Source organism: Hydra vulgaris, chromosome 04 (genome assembly GCF_038396675.1).
Source record: "Hydra vulgaris chromosome 04, alternate assembly HydraT2T_AEP".
In the NCBI taxonomy this organism is placed as follows: Eukaryota; Metazoa; Cnidaria; class Hydrozoa; order Anthoathecata; family Hydridae; genus Hydra; species Hydra vulgaris.
Window position 1 is genome coordinate 30,905,001 of NC_088923.1, and position 21,616 is coordinate 30,926,616.

At 28.1% G+C, this 21,616-nt stretch overlaps 2 protein-coding genes and 1 long non-coding RNA gene across 4 annotated transcripts in view; 1 reads left to right on the forward strand and 2 right to left on the reverse strand.

Annotated features, from left to right (window-relative positions):
• LOC105847492 (innexin inx3) overlaps nucleotides 1–17,727 on the reverse strand; it is a 72,664-nt gene extending 54,937 nt beyond the window's left edge. The window contains exon 1 of one of the 2 annotated variants that reach the window (XR_010638176.1): nucleotides 17,681–17,726. This is a non-coding gene — a long non-coding RNA (innexin inx3). Of the gene's footprint in view, nucleotides 1–17,680 lie in introns of both variants that reach the window. The other variant, XR_010638175.1, reaches the window with a different exon arrangement.
• On the reverse strand, nucleotides 14,708–16,227 carry LOC136079342 (uncharacterized). The gene is made up of 3 exons (XM_065795075.1): nucleotides 15,789–16,227; nucleotides 15,097–15,673; nucleotides 14,708–14,960 (listed from the first exon to the last, which is right to left on the reverse strand). Exons 1-3 carry the CDS (start codon nucleotides 16,225–16,227, stop codon nucleotides 14,708–14,710), a joined length of 1,269 nt encoding a protein of 422 aa, XP_065651147.1.
• A 142-nt stretch (nucleotides 17,728–17,869) lies between the features above and the next one.
• The window catches only part of LOC100203544 (fibroblast growth factor receptor 1-like), a gene marked incomplete at its 5' end in the record, with an annotated part of 61,198 nt that continues 57,451 nt past the window's right edge, over nucleotides 17,870–21,616 (forward strand). The window contains 1 exon segment of the mRNA NM_001309675.1: nucleotides 17,870–17,964. Coding sequence (NP_001296604.1) covers nucleotides 17,916–17,964 — 49 coding nt within the window.

Genomic DNA, 21,616 nt, shown 5'->3' on the forward strand with positions numbered 1-21,616 from the left:
TATATATATATATATATATATATATATATATATATATATATATATATATATATATATATATATATATGTATGTATATATATATATATATATATATATATATATATGTATATATATATATATGTATATATATATATATATATGTATATATATATATATATATATATATATATATATATATATATATATATATATATATATATATACATGCCCAGAGGTGGCGTTGAACAACTAAGTAACTAAGAAATAACTAAGGCAGTTAAAGGTTAGTGTATTTTCTATTCATGATATGAAAAGAAACCTTGCAACAATCTACCTTTATCACAAGGGGCAGGCTAGAAAGTCTTTAAATGAAACCTGCTTCTTTCTTTTGCGCTACCAGTCTACCTGTCCTCAAGAATATGATGAACACAACCTTTATGCCTTTAATTGTGGGGGGCAAAATAATAACCATTCTTTTTCAAAACTTTTTATGGCGCTTACTGACAATAAGTGGATTAAAAAGGTCAATTAATTTTTCCCAATCAGAGGGTACATTTCTTTGCCCTGTGACCGTGACTTTTCGATTATAAAGAGTTAAGAAGGCATGACAGAGTGTACAGCGTTCAAGAAATAAAAAAAATTGTATTTAAAAGTATTAATTGAAGAAATTTTTTAGTGGTTGATGTAGAGAGTTCATCTCTAGTTTACGATGTTAAAGGTTGGTCCATTATAAAAGAAATGTATCTTAATCGAAACAATGGGTAAACCCAAAAACCAACAAACTCAGTTTGCAATAAACAAATTTCACCATTTTCAAAACGATTGTGACAACATAGGTTATTGTAAAGTGAAATTACCAATGGTAGTGTCAAACATACTTTTATGATAAGAAAAAATGCTCAAAACAAAATTAACCTGCCCGAAAAGCTTCTTTATCAAAACGGAAAGGTTTCAATAAACTCTGCTAAGTTGAATGACTTAAGAAAGAGTATTAAGTATATCCCATATGATCATATTGACTTTTATAATGAACTACTGCAACGACATACAGCAGAAAGCAACAATGGAGAAGCAGTAGATGTTGAGGGAAATGATCAAGCATAGCTGATAAAATTCATAAATATACACTTTGTGAAGATTTATTGCAGTTAATGACATTATTTATATAGCCCAAAATTAAAATCATAATAAAATAAGCAGTAATTACTTGTTAAAGAGCTGAAGTTCACAGTGTTAAATGGTTTATAGGTTCTTTAAAAATGAATATAAAAAAATATGTTTGCTTTTAAGATAAAAAAAATTTTCCCCTTCAAAAAAAAAATTGTTAAACCATTTACAAAAATTTACTGAGGAAGTAGTTCTGTTTTTTTAGTTTCTCCAAAGTTTACATTGTTGGATTTAGTTTCGTCTCAGCAATGGCCGCCGTATTTGACCGACTTGAACCCACTCGACTACGCCATCTGAGGGATTCTAGAGGCAAAGGTTTGTTCTAATACACACAAGTCGGTGGTGTCGTTGAAGCGCGATTTGGTGAAATCGTGGAGCAAAATCGACGAAAAAATGGTGCGTGCCCTGAAAGTTTACATTACCGCCCTTTTAACATTCACCGATTCATATATATATATGTATATATATATATATATATATATATATATATATATATATATATATATATATATATATATATATATATATATATATATAAACATATATATATATATATTATATATAACACTTTTTAATTTTAAATTTGCATAACGTAAGTTTAAACTTTAGATTTAGAATTTGCATTAAAGTTCGTACTTTTCTTTAATTATATAAAAGTTCGCTTTTGCTTAATGATATAATTATGATATTTAAAAGTTATAAAGTGCAATTCCCTTAACGCTCGTATATGAAAATATTGTTGCAACGTAAACGGATAATTACTCTCTGGTGGTTATTTAGATGAGATTTACAACAATTTCAAACAATTATATTTATACCTTATCAATCTTTTTGATACATAACTCTAAAATTTAACTAAATTTAATCTCCTTAATCGCTCGGTAACCTAAGTGAAATAACATCTGTTACAAATTTACTAATAACATAAGATACTAATTTATTAATATTTGTTGTATGCGTACAAGTAAAAAAACTACTTGCTTTTTAGTTTGAATAAACATGTCAAAAACAAATAAATCCGTTATTAAGAAAGGAATAAGAAAACGAAGCTTCTTTTGGACATATTTCGAAATTGAAATGAAAGCAACAGTTTGACCAGTTCAATGCAACCCCATTTATCAATTGATCATTACATTAATTCAAAAATATCTAAAAAATCAACAATTTTACTCACCGATGACGATATATCTGATATTGAGTGCGGTAATGAGAATGGTTTTGAAGAGACAGGTCATAAAAAATTAAACAAGTTAATAGTGAATTTTATTGTTGGTACTGATCAGCCGGTTTCAATAATACGTCGTCCAGATTTTGTAAATTTAGTTAGTGAGTTAAACAAAAGTTACAGAATGCCATGCATAAATACGGTGAGCAAGAAATTAATTCCATCAACTACGAACAATCTAAAATCAATTTTAATGCTAGAATTGAAGGGATGTCATTTCATTACAATTACTTGTGATGGTTGGTCATCATTGAGTAAAAACGGCTACCTCGGTGTGACTTGTCATTTTATTGACAAAATTATGACTCTGGTTGACCGAAACCTGGATCTCAGGTTTATGTCTCAAGTGAAAACAGCTGAATATTTATTTAATACGTTAAACAAAATCTTCAGTGAATGGTCAATCAGTAAAAAGATTTTTGCACTAGTTACTGACTCAGGCGCAAACATTTTCTCTGCAGTAAATAGATTTGATGATAATGCTCCTAAGATTCCAAGTGCTAGTCATCGTTTGAATCTTGTGGTTAACGATCTTTTAAACACGAAAGATATAAAAGTAAAAAAAAATAAAAAATGATTCAAAGCGTTACGAAGTAAAGGATTACGACGGTAATGGAAAATTAATTAAAAAAGAAATTACAGAAAGTGAAGTTAAAGAAATTGAAAAAATAAACGAAGGCAAATTGGAAATGGCCAAGGTAATTTCATCCTGCAGGCACATTGTTGGTTCATTTAAGCATTCGGAGATGTTACAAAATAAGTTAAGAGAAGTACATGAAACACTTTGATATGAAATTAAAATAAAGTTAGTATAGGATATAAGTATTTGTTGGAATAGCGAATTCGATATGATTGAATCTCTATTAACTAACAAAACTGCGATACATGATAAGCATCGAATACCAAATTATAAAAGACTTTCTTCCCACTACTAATGAGTTAAAGGTGCTGTAGGATTTATGTGATTTGTTACACCCAATTAAAGAGCAAACAAAACTTTTTAGTGGAATACATTTTTGCTAATGATTTTTTCTTAGCAGCAACTTTTCTTGATTTCAAATTTCGTAAATTTGAGTTTATCAAAAATGATATCGATAGATATGAATGCATTACAAAATGTTTATAAAAACACTTTATGAAAAGCATCTAAATGAATCCGAAGAAATCGATATAACAACTAAAACAAATTGTTTAAATACCACTTTAAACTCATTAAACAGCTTAGCTGACAATACCATAAAAACATTTCAGCAATGTTCAACCGTTTGCAAATACTGCTACTCTAGTTAAAAACAAAAGACGAAAGCCAATCAACTTAATTAAATTAGTAACAGATAAATCATGTTGTAATTTAATTGAAAACAATGATAAACTTGAAAAACGGAACCGGCTTGCACCAAGCTTATTGAAGCAGTTAGTTTTTATTAAAGAAAACAAATAATAAAAAACATTTCTTTATCAAATAATTTTTTGTTAATAGAGTTCGAATTGAATTGAAATTTGTTTTCACTTATTATTCTTAGTAACTTAAAACACTTTTTTTTTGTTTATCTGATGAGCTTTTTTACAAACAGCTCAATTAATGACAAGTTGTTTTCTTTTCCAGTCTGGAAAAAACAACAATATTCAATCAAGTAGGTGTCACGTGGTGGGGTGCATTTAAAATTTTTGCTAAATAAAAAATAAGGTCCTTGTTTTTTGAAATTCTAGGACTGACTGGTCTAAAACGTCTAAATTTGCCGACTTCTTTAAAAGGGTAATTTTTCCGATTTAATAAACAATAAATGTATTGAGGAGGGAAGGGGTGTGAATAATTTTAAATTTAAGTAATCTTTCCCCGTCACTGAATGGTTTAGAATTTGTAACTAAAGAGACTAATTTCCTAGCTTGCATTTACTTTTAAGATATTGCCTTTTTTTAGCAAATCTTGTTGTCCAACGAACTAATTATAAACTTGTTTTTTGTTTTTTTCCCTATTTTGTCAAGAAACTGGTTAAGTTTTTTTAGATTTTTTGAATCATGGTGCCTCTTTAAATTATATTCTTTGCACACTAAAACAGGTTCATTACATACTAAGCATACTTGCATCAAATTAAATTTACCAAAATAGTATAATTTTGCCATATATACATATATCTCTATATATATAATATATATATATATATATATATATATATATATATATATATATATATATATATAATAAAAGGTCTACCTGCTGAAACACCCCGTGGTAAATTGTTTAGGCCCCCGGTTGTTTTAATACTATTATGCAAATAAAATATAAAGTATTAAAATTACTTTTTGGAATAAATTTAACTTTCCAAAGTTTTTTTTTTTTCTTCCTGAAATTAATTAAACTTTTCGAAATCTAATTTTATTTTTGAAATTAATTTAGCTTATCATATATTGTTTGGATTTTTTTGGAAATTAATTGCACATTTCGAAGTTATTATTTTTCTTTCAAAATTAAGTTCACTTTTCGAGGTCCTTTTTTTTTTTTCGAAATTAATTTCACATTTCGAAATTCTTTTTTTTTCTTTTGTAATTATTTTCACTTTTCGAAATCCACTTTTTTTTTTCAAAGTTAATTTCACATTCCAAAAATCGGTTACCCAGCGACAGCCACTAAAAGTGGCTATCAGATGACTAGCTACTATTAACATGTCGGAAAGTTATCAGCTTGCCTTTTATAGCGACTGCCACTAATGGTCCATTAAGTAACCAATAAGAAAAATTCCAACGAACCGTTAAAATAGGTCCACTGCAAAAATAGGTCCTAAAACAAAGTTTGCTGGGCAGTTATTAAAAGGATATTAGCCGTTAATTTTCTAGAAGTAAAGTTTTTGAAAATGAAGTGATGAAAACGATGAAAATTTGTCATTGAAAATTCATATAAAACATATTAAAAGTAAAATCTTGAGAAATATTATCATATTATATAGAAACCATTTCTTAATACTGCATCTTTGAAAAAAAATTTCGTTTACTCATGGTTTTTTTACTTACTGTAATGTTGCATGGGATACTAAAAATTATAGAAAGTAAAAGCCTGTAGGATAAATAATGGCAGTAATTACACATATAGAGCAGCTTGTCTATTATTTTCGTTTGTCTTTAATTTTTAATTTAACCTAAAAATCGATTTTTTTATTACGGATTCAAGGTTTTTTTCTTTTAGTGCGAAAAGCATATTTGCATTATTGCGGTGACAAAAAAAGTTTTTCAGATGCATCAGAGTTTGTTTTTACTTGAACTATGTTGTTAATTGACCTTAAACAAACATTCAATCCCCTACAGAGGTATTTAAAGAATTCATCTTAAAATGCTTCTTTATTCAGTGCTGGATTAAAGTTGGGGGATGGGAGAGCTGTAGCCCCAGGCCCCACAGTTTTGGGGCACCGATTCATAATAAATGATTCTTTTAAAAGAAACTCTGGAAATAAAATCTTTAATTAATGACATAGAAAGGATCCTCCTACTTTAGCCCCGGAAAAGTTTTTTCCACCACTGTCTTTATTTAAAAATAATAGTAATAATAATAATAACAATAATAATAATAATAATAATAATAATAATAATATTTTTTATAAAATTAAAAAAAAAAATGATAAATCTGGTTTAATAATAAACGAGAGTTAAACAAGAGTCACCATATGTCAACTCTTGTTTATAATTGTGTCTCCACCAAGTTTAATTTTGATCCAGTTGATTAAAATCTCCGCAAAGTTCAGTTTTTAAAATACGGCAAAATACATACTTAAACTGCAAAAAAGTAGTTTAAAATGTTTATTTAAATAAACAAATAGTAATATGTTTTTAGATGATTTTAGAAAATACGAATTTAGAAAATTGAAAATATAATAATGAAATGAGAAAAAATAGTTTACTATGTTTATAAAAATCTAGTTGAAATTATAAATTACACGACAATGATTCATAAATTATTAATAATAGTTAATTATTTCTATTTAATTTATTTTAAATTTTCTATAATTATCTATAATTACATAAGTTAATTTATATTACATATATATATATATATATATATATATATATATATATATATATATATATATTATATATATATATATATATATATATATATATATATATATATAAATATATATATATGTATATATATATATATATATATATATATATATATATATATATATATATATATATATATATATATATATATATATATATATATATATTTATATATATATCGTCGCATGAAAATTATAGTGTTCTATCTGCATTTTTTTATGTTAAAAGAATCTAACAATTAAAGTTTTAATTAATAATTAATAATAAAAACAAACAACTTTAAAAATATTATGAATAATAATATATTTTTAATAATGAAACCATAATAACATAAAGGACTTGTAATTTATAACTATGAAGAATAATAGCATTAAAACATTTTAAAATTAAATATCGAAAGTTATGTTCCCACAACATAAAAAAATGCAGATAGAAACCTATAATTCTCATGCGACGATATGTATACACACACACACACACATAAATACACACATAAATGCACACATAAATACACACATAAACACACACATAAACACACACACACACACACATATGATTTTATGATTGATTTCAATAGAGAATTTCATGCTGATTAAGAATCGTATAAAAACATTGACCTGAAAATATTATATATTATATATAGATATGTATATATATAATATATATATATATTATATATATGTATATATTTATAATATATATATATATATATATATATATATATATATATATATGTATATATATATATATATATATATATATATATATATATATATATATATATATATATATATATATATATATATATATATATATATTATATACATATATATAATATATGTATATAATATAACAGTGCCAAAAAAAATATATTTTTTTTGGCACTGTTTAAATTGTCTACCCCTATCATTTTATAATTGATTTCGATAGAGAACTTCATGCTGATTAAGAATTGTAGAAAAACATTGACCTGAAAATTTGAGGAAAGCACTCTAATTTGATGTTAAAGTTAAAAAAAATTTCACAAAAAATACTAATAATCACTAATTTCTTCGTACTCAAATATGATTAGATTCTTTTTCTACTAGTTAATTTCAAAACAGCCTGGTTTTTATTAGCACTTGAAAAAAAAACTATTTAAAGCAAAACCCATCAGTTTCTAATTGATTCTGACCCAAACCCTAACCCTGACCCTTACCATGTACATTTAATTACGCCAATCTCTATTAGTCAGTCACTGTATGTACTATCTAAAAAGCTGTCTCAAAGATTTTTCATTAAAAAATATATATATACTCATTATAATATTTAAGTGAACTTAAATAAATTTCAACAATGACGACAATAAAAACCAGGTTGTGTAATTGAAAAAAAGATTTTCTAAATGATTGACTTCTAAATTAAAACCAATTAAAAGATGTTTTTAAAAAGACGTCAGTGTTAGCGTTTTTAATATAATTTTTTGAACTTCAACATTTTGAACTTCAACAACAAAAAAAGAGTGTTTTCCTTAATTTTCAGGTCAATGTTTTTTATAAAATTCTTAATCAGCATGAAATTCTCTGGTAATCATTCATAAAATAATAGGGGTAGCTCTCCAAGGTCGAGAAAGCCACTACAGATGAGGAGATTACTTAGTTGTGGTTATAACTCTATCCCAACTCTATAACTCCAAAACACGAACCTTGGCGAACAAAGCGGCTGGGCGGAGAAACAAGTTGATATATATACACATATATATTATATATGTGTGTGTATATATATATATATATATATATATATATATATATATATATATATATATATATATATATATATATATATATATATATGTATATATATATATACATATGTGTGTGTGTGTGTGTGTGTGTGTGTGTGTGTGTGTGTGTGTGTGTGTGTGTGTGTGTGTGTGTGTGTGTGTGTGTGTGTGTGTGTGTGTGTGTGTGTGTGTGTGTGTGTGTGTGTGTGTGTGTGTGTGTGTGTGTGTGTGTGTGTGATTCTCCAGAAAGGTAGCAATATACTGTCACCACTAAATTTTTCTTTCAAGTTAATACTATTTTTAATTTTAACGGATACAAATATTAAATTTACAGCTAGTACAGTGTTAAACTAATCTAACCCAATCCAAAATAGTATTTTCAGTGAATAAATTATGTTCCACAGACTGTGACAAGTCACGTCCGTGGAATGTGACCACCCAGACCTTTTGCTAATCTCAAGTAGTTTAATCCTTGATAGAAGTACTTTACTTTTTTTTAATGCATAATAAATAATTAAAAATAAATTAAAATTAGAGTTGACATATTGTTTTCCTCAAAACATATTTTAAAAGTAACTTTTATGTGATTGAAGCTCATGTCACCAGCTCAAGTGTCACGTCTGTAGATAGAGTTGTTAACATAAAAAAAAAAGCTGTAAGATAAAGTAGTAGTGCTCTCTGTTGCTGTCCTAGCTGAAATACCAGACATTTTTATTAATGAGTAAAATTGAAGGAAGGTTTGATGGAGTTGTTTTGTGTTAATAAGCGTTGAAGCTTTAAAAGTTGAATTTGTTAGTGTGAATGTGTCACATCTGTGGTAAACATTTATAGAGTATATAAAATTATTTTTTTTATAAGCAATAATTTTAATTACTAGCTATTACCTAGACATGTTTACTCCAAGGGGAACAGAGTCCTAGCCTCAAAACATAGTACCCCTTTTAGGCTTTTTTCTTTATTCTGTCACGTCTGTGGATGTCACATCTGTGAAATACAGGAAGCAACAAACGTGACACCAGTGGAACGGATGTGACAACAAATAACAATTTTACTTGTATATGGATTTTTTAATGTCTATTTATACTATTTTTATTATTTTAAAACTTTGCTCATTTAGCCAATTAATTATTATTAATTGGCTAAATGAGCAAATAATTATCTAGTTTTTTCTATTTTTCCCATCTTTGTAATCTATCAGGCTAGATAAATGTTTCTAGCCTGATAGATTACAAAGATGGGAAAGATAGAAAAAACTAGAGAATTGAAAAAACTTAGTATGAGAAAGGCAAGGGAGAAGATGAAAGCTGAAAACCCAGAAAAGTATGAAGAACAAAAACAAAAAGACAGAGAAAGAAAAAAAGCAACACAAAAGAAAATTCATGAACTTTCAGAAAGAGATAAAAAATCAGTAAGAAAAGGTTGGAAGGAAAGGACCAAAAGAAGTCAAGAAATGAAAAAGAAAAGACAACAACTAATTAAATATTTGTCAACACCACCTGAAAGTCCAATTGTAAATATTCCTATCTACAATGAACTAGACTTCAATGTACTTCCTGGTCCCAGTCAAGAATCTAGTTCCAGAAATAGCAGCGAGCTAAAAATTTGTAGAAATGTATAGAGATGGGTTAAAGAAAAAAATCCAAAAATTAGAAGATAAAAATAAATTGTTAAAGCAAAGAGGTGATAAATACAAACAAAAATTCAGACTGCAGTCTGCAAAAGATAATACTCCTCGAAAAGTGGTTAAAAAAATGACTAGTGGTACAAAATGCTCAAAGGAAGTAAAGAAAAGCTTGCTTTTTTAGCGAAGTGTTAAAGACAAAAATACAATCAAATTTTTCTACTGAAAGATGTATTAACAAAAATAAGGTTTTTGCCAGGGTATTAAGCGGAAAGATAATAAAGAAGTACAGATTTCAAAGAAGCCTTAACAATCTTACTTCTAGATATATCTTACCATGCAATCCATACCATACACATCAACTCTCAAATATACTGAAACAACGAAAACTTAAGATGGAAGTACAAAACTTTTTAGAAAAAGATACTTCTAGTAGGCTTACTGCTGGGAAAAAAGAAACAATAACAAGAAACAAACTGAAAAAACAGAAAAGACTATTGAATGATACAATCTTAAATTTGTATAATGACTTTAAACAAACAAACGAGTTCAATTCAACATCTTATAGCACATTTTGTAAATTGAGACCCTTTTGGGTAGTTCAACACGACTTCCGTAAACAAGATACTTGTCTTTGTATTGACCATGAGAATTTTGCTTTGGTTCTTGAAAAGTTGTATACTTTAAAGATGTTGGCATATAAATATCCCACTGACTTGCTGAAAAGAGAATTGAGCCTCGAAAGAAAATGTGGAGTATGCTTTTTAAACAACAAAATAGTTTGTAAAGAATTTGAGAATGAACAAGCAACTTTTCCCCAATGGTCTAAAAAAAGAGTTGAAGTTTTGGTAAAAGATAAAATGAAGACATGTTTCAAAACTGTAAAAGAAGAGTTAACATTAACTAAAAAACAGCTGTTTTTACTTTTTATTAATAACATGTTGGAAAAGTTTATGAGGCATGTATGCAATATAAAACACCAGTACAAAGCTACATTAGAAATAAAAAATAACTTGGGGCCTAGGGATATTCATTCATTATGATTTTTCAGAAAATTACAATTGCAAATACTCAAAAGAAATTAAATTGCTCCATTTTGGTGAATCAAGAAACCAAGTGTCAATCCATACAGTTGTGGCGTACTATCACATTATTTCTGAAAACAAAATAAAGGCCAAATTTTACTGTACATTTTCAGATAACAGGCAACACGACTTTGTTGGGATCTGTGCACATTTAAATCCTGTTATTAATGACTTGAAAGAAAAGCTGCCTATCATTGAAACAGTTCATTTTATTAGCAATAGTACTTCTCAACAGTACCGAAACAAGTCCATGTTCTATTTGCTAGGTACTTTTTTTTGAAAAGAGTTTGGAGCTAAAACAATGAGATGGCATTTCACAGAAAAGGGGCACGGAAAAGGTGCCCCTGATGGAATAGGGGAATGTATCCAAAGAATGGCAGACAGAATAATAGGACAAGGAAAAGATATTCCTGATATTAATTGTTTGGTTGAAGAAATAAAAGAAAAGTGTCCAAGTATAACCATCTATACTATTAAAAAAACAGATTTCAATCTCTATGAGAAATATGTACCCAAAAACCTAACAACTTTCAAGGGGACTTTACAAGTTCATGAGGTGTTTTGGAGTTCCATCAAAAAAGAAACGTTGTATATGAGAAACTGAATGTGACAATGGTACAAAATGCAATCACTATAGTATTGGAGAAGTACTAATCCCTACTGAATCTTTGACAGATCTTCATCCTCATATCCTTTTAATGTATAAATTTCAATTGGCTCATATTGAATATTGCAAACTTTTGCATTGCTTAAATGTTCTAGGTACTTAGCCATCAAGAATGTTTGAACATTAATATTTAGTTTTTCAGTGAGCCTTGTATTTTCATAAAATATTGAAATAAGTTGTGCATCAAAAACCTTATTTAACTGTTATTTAATTTTGTAATTTTTTTTTTATAAAAAATTTTATTTGCTTCTGTTTTAAGAAATTCCTTAACATACTTTACCAGGTCAACGATCCTTGAAAGGGAAGAAAGCACTTGCTGAAGAAATAATATCCAAAGGTTTGGCACAAGAAAACCAAGGCCCATGTAAATGTAAAAAGAAAAAGACAAGACTAAGTTATCACAGTGTTTACGGGCATAGTGAGGAGGACAGCTTGTCTATTAAAATGAATGACTTTGTGATTGTGAAGTTTCAAACTTCCAAAAAAAATTGTCAAATACAATGTTGGGTTAATACAAGCCTTAGTTGCAGATGGAAATGAGTTTGTCATAAAATTTTTGAAAAAATCTGGCCAGGAATTTTTTACTTTTCCAGAGAAAGATGACATCTCTGTCATTGATAAAGGCTATGTAGTGTTTATATTGTGCCAGCCAAACCTCAACAACAGGGGGCAATACAGTTTTCCACAAGATTTACCATTCAAAAACATTTGCTAATTTACGTACTAATAACACTTAAAAAATTTTAAAAACTTGTACCATATACTATTTTATGTTAGCTAATAAAAACTATTGATTACAGATGATTATTATTATTATTTTTGATGATTTATTTTTTTTAAATTACTTGAACAACACTTATAGCTATTACAGCATAAGTGATATTATTCTTAACGTCACGTCTGTGGTAAAGTTGTCATATCTGTGGATTACGCTATAAGTTTTTAATTTTTTTTTTAGTAAACTGACATTTAATGAATTGTGTGGATACTTTCAAATGATTAAATATACTCAAAGCTATAACCATAAAAAATTTGGTTTAAAAAATTTAATATTTAATTTTTATAAAATTAACTATTGAAAATGTTACTTTTCAGGAGAATAACCCATATTTGCGAAAAAAAAAATTTGCCGGAAAGAGGGGGAATCGCTGTTCAAACTTTTTTCCTAGAATAGACCCTGATATATATATATATATATATATATATATAATATATATATATATATATATATATATATATATATATATATACATATATATATATATATATATATATATATATATATATATATATATATATATATATATATATATATATATATATATATATATACATAAGGGTGTCCCAAAAATAAACTTTTTTTAAAATGTCTGCTCCCACCCTCTAAATGTGTTCTATATTATAAAATGGTAAAGCTACAGTTGAGCTGCATAAAATAATTTTATTTTTTTGGTTGTTGCGTTCTTTTCAGTGGAGACTTTTTAAACATGAGGAATATTTATTGGCTTCAATAATACACCGACTATCTTATAGCCTGCTGCTAAAAGAGAATGTGCTGCTACATTGACTGAAGGTTTGGCATTGGGCAGCATCTTTTTTTTATTATTATTCCAATAAATATTCCTTATGTTAAAAAAGTCTTCACTGACCAGAACGCAAGAAGGAAAAAAATAAAATTATTTTAGGTCTCTTAACTGTAAGATTACCAATAAAATAATACTGGAATTAAGAAAATTTGGAAAAAATTTTTTTTAAAGGGGTCCCTCAAGTCTCTTAAACATTGGACGGGTCCCTAATATTATTTAAAAAAAAAGTTCTAAGTATATTATGTTGAGTCTCAATAGATGCGAATTTTTCTTAAAATTTTGAAAAATAAACCTATTTTAATTTTTAGTTAAAAATAGTTAAATATTAAATTTAAAATAATAGTTTTTAGTTAAAAATAGGCAGTAAAATTTAAAATAATAATTTTTTTATTAAATGTGATTATTTTGAAATTTTTATAAATTTTTGGTTCTTTTGAGACCTAACATAATATATTTATGAAAAACTTTTTTTTTGTTGATAATATTAGGAACCTGTCTATTGTTTAAGGGGCTTGGAAGACCCCTGAAAATTTTTTTAATTCGAGTATTATTTTATTATATAAAACACATTTAGAGGGTGGGAGCAGACATTTTTATGTTGTGTTTTGGGACACTCATATATATATATATATATATGATATAGTGGTATGATATAGTGATGAAGTAATTCAGAAGCACTAAAACAAGTTGGCTATGAGTTTGAAAAAGCGTTTACAAAAAGTTCATATTTTGGTCTTTTTTTAAATGTTTCTAAAGAGGTTGAGTTTCGCGTGTTCATAGATAAACCATTCCAAATTCGAGGTGCAGTCATACAAAAAGAATTTGAGCCCAGAGAAGTTTTTTGTTGACGACGTGTAAGTTGACAACTGTCTAATGATCTAGTTTTTTGTTTTGAAAGACAACTGATAATGATCTAGTTTTTTGTTTTTTGTTTAGAAGTTCGGACTTCTAGGAGTTCAAATAAATATGCAGGAGATTTAGATAATAAAATTTTATATGTGATAACTGATATCTTATAGATTATTCTTTGATTTATTGGTTACCAATGAAGAGATTTCAGCAATATTTCTGAATTTAAATGAATAGGAGAATGGAAAACGATTCGAGATAAGCTATTTTGAATTCGTTAGAGTTTTTTAATATTTTTTAGATAAGTACCAGATAAAAGACTGTTACAATAGTCAAGCTGAGTGTTAACAATGCCACATGCAATTGTATTTGCAGCTTCTTTAGTCAGACATGGACGAATGTGGCGAAGTGCACGAATATGGTAATTCCAGGATTTAATAGTGTTGTTTATGTGCTTGTCCATAGAGAGCGATGAATCTAGGGTGACGCCAAGGATTTTTACTGAATTTATTGTAGTTAGTGTTGTTTCAGAAATAACAATTTTTGAATCATTTTTATGCTTGGTAATTTGTTTTCTAGATCCAAATAAAACAGCTTCTGTTTTATTTGGGTTGAGCAGAAGTCCATTTTCTAGAAACCACTTCATTACTACATCAACACACATATTGATTTCATTAATGCTATCTATGCCTGGGTTGATGACAGTATAAAGTTAGGTATCATCAGCATATTGATGAGGATTGGTACCGAGTTTAGCTATAATACGATATAAAGGTGAAACAAACATGGAAAATAGAAATGGGCCTAATACACTACCCTGTGGTACTCCTGTTGAACTTGCTATTAGTCTAGATTTTATTGATCCAATAGAAACAAAAGATTTTTGAGAGTGCAAGTATGATGTCAGCCATTTTAGTGCAATATCTGTGACACCAAATTCATCTTTAATGCGGGAAATCAGCAAGCTGTAATCAATTGTATCAAATGCTGAAGATATGTCAAGAGATAGGAGAATAGTGTTCAAAGCATCATCAATGTTTAGCAGGATGTCATTGCATATCTTTAATAGTGCTATTTCGGTTGAGTGATTCAATCTAAAACCAGATTGAAAAAGGATTGAAGTTAATAGATGAAGTTACGTGTGGAAGAAGACGAGATAATGCAAGCTTTTCAAGAATTTTGGAAATTGTATTGAGATTTGATATTGGGCGTAGATTTGATAAGTCAAATTCTGCTAGTCCTGATTTTTTGGGAATTGGTGTTATTTGAGCAACTTTATATGAGGCTGGGAAAATTCCAGATTTGAATGAGAGGTTAGCAAGGTGAGTTATAATTGGACTGAAAAGTTCTGAACAAGATTTAAGGATGTATGTTGGAATAATATCAAGTGGCGATGTCTTAGGTTTGAGAGCTTTGATTATTTTTGACACATCTGTAGGTGTGACTATACCAAATGTTGGTAAAATATTTACCGGGGGATGTAACTCTGAGATGAATTTGGATTTTGGATTTTTTGCAAGCCTTTCCTGGATAGTATTTTTTATACTTTCAAGTTTGTTTATGAAATATTGACTTATTATATTGCATTTTGCTTCTGGTATTGTGTTTTTAGTTTTATAACTATTTGAATGTAGTAATTTCTTGGCAATATTCCATGTTTCTTTCTGATTATCATATGCTGAATTTAGTTTTGCCTTATAGTGATTACATCTGGATTTATGAATTGCTGCTGATGACTCGCGTGCAATTCGACAGTTTTTTATCTGATAAGTTTCCAGTTTTTTTATAACAACGCTCCAGTTTACGATGTCTGATTTTTTTATTCTTGGCATCTGAAGATAACCATTTATCATCATGTTTACCAGGTTGCATTGAATATTTCCGAATGGGTGCTAAATGATCAAGAACAGTTGTTATATTTGATCTTATTTGTTCAGCATAATCATCCACATTGTTTTCAGGTGATAAGCAACATGGCATTACTTGCAATTCTTTTATAAAGCATGACAAGTTTAGTTTTCTAAAGTTTCGTTTTGAAAACCAAACAGTTTTACTATTTGAAGGTTGATGATAAAATGCAACCCGAATCATATAGTGATCGGAAATACCCTCATCAGTTACTTGAATATTGTTGAGTGAAATGTCATCATGTCGATTTATTACTAGATCAAGCAAGTTGGCTATACCGGTAGTAGATGATATGCGGGTTGGAGATTGAACTCTTTGTATCATGTTGTAGGTCTCTAGAATCTCAGCAAGTCTTGGATTGCAGGTTGTTGGAGTAGTACCTGGGCAGTTAAAGTCACCACACAAAAGTATTTCTCCAGATGTTTAAAGTTCTTCTAGGAGATCAGATAATTCGAAAAAGAAAATATTTGTTGGAATGATTGGATTTGATCGGTAAATAGCAATAATATTGTAGATATTATTTGCCAGATTTAGTTTGGCAGATGTACGTTCATAAGAGAGTGGTTTGATATTTAAGTTGTCCCGGTATATTATTGCAACACCTCCTCCACGATGATCTGATCGACAGTATTGAATTGTTTTAAAGTCTGTTGGGGCCATATCTTCTTGAATTGCAGGAGGGTCGTCTGACTTTATCCAAGTTTCAGTGAGTATAAAAATATCTAGAGAATGATTATGCACTATATCATGAATAATAGCAGATTTTTTTTATAGCAGATTGAACATTTTGTATACCCAAGTTTAATGTAGAGGATCTTTTAATTTTTATAGGTAAATTATGCTGATGTGATTTCAATCCATTTGAGTTCACCTGATCGTATACCCCAATAATATTTTTTTTCATTATGCACATTGTATTGTTGCCTCCCATTTGCTCCCTCAACTTCATGAGCAAGTGCTGCGTTTCTAGTATTTCTAACTTTTCTGAGTTCACTGTCGAACAATCTCTCGTTTGCAGTTTTGTCTTTGTTAATAAAAATATTTTTGAAGTTGATATTATCATTTAACATTTTGGAATTTTTAATTAAATAATTTTGAGTTTCTTTGTTCTCCAATTCAACTAAGATGAGGTTAGGTGGTCCTTCTGGTCTTTTAGTATTTTTAGTTAGTCGAATTATTCTTTTTGTATTTGTTATTAAAAAAATCTGGTTTTATTGCTTTTATTAATGTTTCGATGGTTTTTTTATCATTTTCTTCATTAATTTGTTTGTCTTAAGTAGTTTGATCAGCTACCCCACTTATAATGATGTTGTTTTAAATTCTTTTTTTATTATTAAACTCGTTTGTAATTTTTGCCATCATTACCACTTCAGTTTCTTTTGGTTTTGATTGATTTTGCTGAATTGATGTTGCTTGTGCATATGTGAATATTGTTGTTGGTTTATTTGATGTTGCTATTGAGACATTTAACTTTTCATCTTCTAGAATTTTAAGTCGCTTTAAAAGGTCAGAAACAATATATGATATTTTGCCACACCATTTATGCATATTTTTGGTAACTTCAGCAGATGCACTAGGAATTGTTGGCCAATTTTGCTCTTCTAAGCATTCATAGTCGAACTCCATGTTTTTTTCTATGTTTTTTTTTATATATATTTTTTATAAATATATGAGAGGGCTACCACGCTAAATAACAGTGGATTACCTCTTGATGTCTTTTGTAGGAGGGTTACCACCCTGAATAACAGTGGATTACCTCCTTAGTATATATATTAACCTTATTACACAGGAGCTAAAAAGTTTCAGTATGTGTTTTTTTCCGTATATATATATATATATATATATATATATATATATATATATATATATATATATATATATATATATATATATATATATATATATATATATATACATATTTATATGCTATACTACTTATAAGTTACTTAATATTTGTTAAGCTACTAATAGGTTAATTAAATGATGCTGGTGATATAAATTAAAGTTGCTCAACGATGTTGTTTTTGTGTTTGGTTTCAATTTTATCAGTTCATGCCCAAGGTTTGTAAATAATAGTTAATAATAATAATTTTGTTAATAATAGGTTTATAAATTCATTGTCTTATATTATTGTTAATAATAGGTTTATAAATTCATGATCTTATCTGATATTATATGCTTAAAGATGTGAGTCATTTTTTTGGTTCTTTATTTTTTTGCAAAAAAAAAACCCTGTTTTTTTGCCAAAAAACCAATTCAGCTGCGTTTTTTGGAAAAAATTACTCTTTTTCCTATTTAAACAATTAAATAATTAAAAAATTTGTTTTTAGGTGATATTTATTATAGGAATTTTTTCATTTCTTCTATGGGTAAAAATATATGAAATCATCCACAAAAAAAAAATTTTCGACACCCTTACGTCTCAGAATTTGTTTATTTTTACACCACTTGCAGTCCATATCAAAAAAATAATAACTGCGAAAATTTTAGTTAAAAATACCTATGGGTTTCAGAGATATCGTCATTTGAAATAATGCTGGCTCGGCATTTTAGTGATTTTCTGAAGTGACTACAAAGCAACTTTGACATACAGTATCTTCATAATGGCTTGGGGAAGTTTCCTAAAATTTGATACTCTAATAGATTTTAACTTGAGGAATCCAAAAAAAGCACCCTCAAGACTCGATTATCTCAAGAAATGCCTCATTTTTCCAATTTTGTTCAAAATTATTGACTTGTAAATTAGTGATTTTTGGAGGTAAAATAAAGACTGTGGCCCAAAATCCCAAGTAAAAAGTTTAATTGTATATCATTATTTCATCTTAGGTCTACTGAAAAAAATTAGATTCATCAATTGTCTCTCTAATACATGATCAAAATTTGCATTTAAAAATGGTGTCTTTTTAGAAAAATTTAAATTTTGTAACAAAAGCAATTAAAATATTTTTTAAAACATTTATTTGAATAAAACATCAAATAGTGTTATTTATTGACTAGTTTAGGATATTTATAGTCATTGGCCAAGGAAGACGCCCTCCCCTCCCACGAGAAGCCCCAACGCCCCCCCCCCATCTCCCTTGATTTTTTTTAAATTTTTTTTTTTACATAAAATGAATAAATAATAGTTGATTGTTAAAATACATTTTAAAAACATATTTTTTCAGTTTAAGTTTGAGAAACAGTTTATTTGCGTTACTTCAAATCGATAAATACTTACCTCTTATTTCAAAGATCTTTTTACGATTTTAAGTCATAAATTTTAAAACCAAAGATATTAAAACGTTTTTAAAACATTTTGACAATCAATATCTTTATGTATTTTTAGACTAATATAGTCATTGACATAATAAGATGGGAGTGATTTGTGATTTATTTAAACCCCCACCCCTTCTTCTCCGCCTACAATTCAAGAATTTGAAAAAAATAAAAGACATTTTAAATGCAAAATAGGTAAATAAAATAAAAACAAAATTATTTTAAACATAATTAATTTTTTTTTGTAACCAACAGTTTATATTCTTCAAATCTAAATCAGATATGTTGTATGTATGACCTGATATTGTTCGCAGTGTAGAAATTAGGCATATAACTTCAGAATTGAGCACCCAACACTCATCAGTTCTCATTGGCCAAAAGAAGTTTTTACCTGGTCCATGTGGATGCATGAATCTGACTTTTATATCAAGTTCTTTTACATCTTCAGCAATCCCTACCCACCAAAATCCATCATAAAAACATGCAATATAATCCATTTTTTTAATATTTAATGAAATATCTACATAATGTTTGCTTTTTGGAATGATATCAAATATTTCAGTGCATGCATCAGTACTTATTTTTTTATAACTTATAGTGTTTGGAGCAATTGGAATAAAATGATGATACATCCTTGTGCCAGGAACTGTTCTTCCACCTAAATATCTTTTTTCTAATTGTGCTCGTGTTTGATCAATTTCTTCTTTTGAAAATAACTTAAAATAAATCCATTTATCTTGGCTTTACAAAAGGAGTACATTAAATTAACATCTAAAATCTGCCCAGTAGTTATTTGTTTTAGACTTTCTTGACATACTACTCTTTTAACAGTCCCACCAATACCGTCACAGGGGGATTTACCATGACTGGTAGCAAAAAATACCCATTCAGCATTTAAATCAAAGTCTTTACTGTGATGACAAAGATTGATAAAATTTTTAAAATTTTTAAATTGTGCTGCACAACCATCGGAAAAGTATTTCACACTTGATACATCAGGTAGATTTTCTTTGATATATCTAGTTATATCTTCCTGAGTCTTGTAAATAAATCCTGTGTCATGATCAACATCTTCTGAAAGGTAACAAAAAGATTTATGTTTGAGAAGTTTGTTCTCTATAAAATAAAGTACAATTGTATAAAGTGAGCATTGACTTTTGCTCCAGTGATAACTTTGAACCTCATCCTGAACAACATATTGATAGTTTTCAGCAAAATCTCCTAAAATTAAGCATTCGTTTTTGGTTAAGATTTTCTTTACAGTTTTTTAAGTATCTACTTTGTGTTTTTGCAATATATGAATGAGTGGTAAGGTTGTCAATGCTGTCACATAATAAATCATTAAATTCATCTAGTGGCAATGACTGTGAAAGTAGTGTCGTACGATCGGTACTCTGCCATTGCTTAAATACTACATCTTCTTCATGCTCATGGTCCATAAACTCCTGCACTAAAAAACTTTTTAACACTTCAATACCAGGGCATTAGTTACATCGATGCAACATACATTCTGCATTTTCAAGAGAGCAAACAATCAATGCCCTGAAATCTTTATAACTTTTATTCCACCTAATTGCATCAATGAGAAATTTTGTATTTTGGTGATGTATGCAAACACATACATTGTGGGTACCTGTCGCATTAGTTGTAATACACCATTTAGGTTTAAGAGTACAAAATTTTGACAAACTGACTTTGACGTTAGGGTAGTCTTTTTTAAATGCAACATGTAATTCATTAAGATTGAGTAGCAATAATCTTTTTTGAACATGTTGTTTTTTCTTAATACTTACATAATCTTTTTTTCCTGGCATCATTCTTGAAAATTCATCACTTTGATAAAAGTTAATCACTAAATTAACTGTTTCTGGTGAAAGTGGGTTTCCAGTTTTTTTTCCGGGTAATGATAGAATTCCATTCTCATTTTTAACTTTTCTTGCTGTTTGAACAAGATACTCAGACACTTCAAAGTAGCTTGATATCTTTTTACGTGTCCATGATTTTGATTTCAGAGACTGACTCTTATTATGGCAATAAGAGTCATTCTCTGAAATTTTATTTTTTATTTCATACATTAAAATGTCTAGATCATGGTCATTGTTATTGTTGTTGTTCAAAATGGGGCTTTTTATTTCTGTTGTTAAAAAAGCTTCTTTAATATTATATGCTTATGAGACCATTTTTGCAACTCTGTCAATAGTGTTCTCAAACTTTTGTTTTGCTACAGGCAATTTGCTGTGTTTTGAAAGACTTTTTAGTTTGACTGGTGAAATTCCAAGCAATTCTATAGTGGTATCTAACTTAATTTTTTTCTCACTTTTGGATTCCGATTCCTCCTGTGAATTTAAATCTTCATCAGTTTCTATTGCTTTTTTGTAACATTTACTGCAGAATTTCCAACCTGGGGTTACATAAACATTATTTTTTTGCAAATAGTTTGCCATGTCTATGGAAATCT

Coding starts and splice junctions, on each gene's coding strand:
- LOC136079342 (XM_065795075.1), bottom strand. CDS start 16,227: ATGATACAAAGAGTTCAATCTCCAACCCGCATATCATCTACTACCGGT. Junction 15,674..15,788: donor CAGACATCGTAAACTGGAGC/GTTGTTATAAAA, acceptor AACTAAATTCAG/CATATGATAATCAGAAAGAA. Junction 14,961..15,096: donor TTCAATCCTTTTTCAATCTG/GTTTTAGATTGA, acceptor AATTGATTACAG/CTTGCTGATTTCCCGCATTA.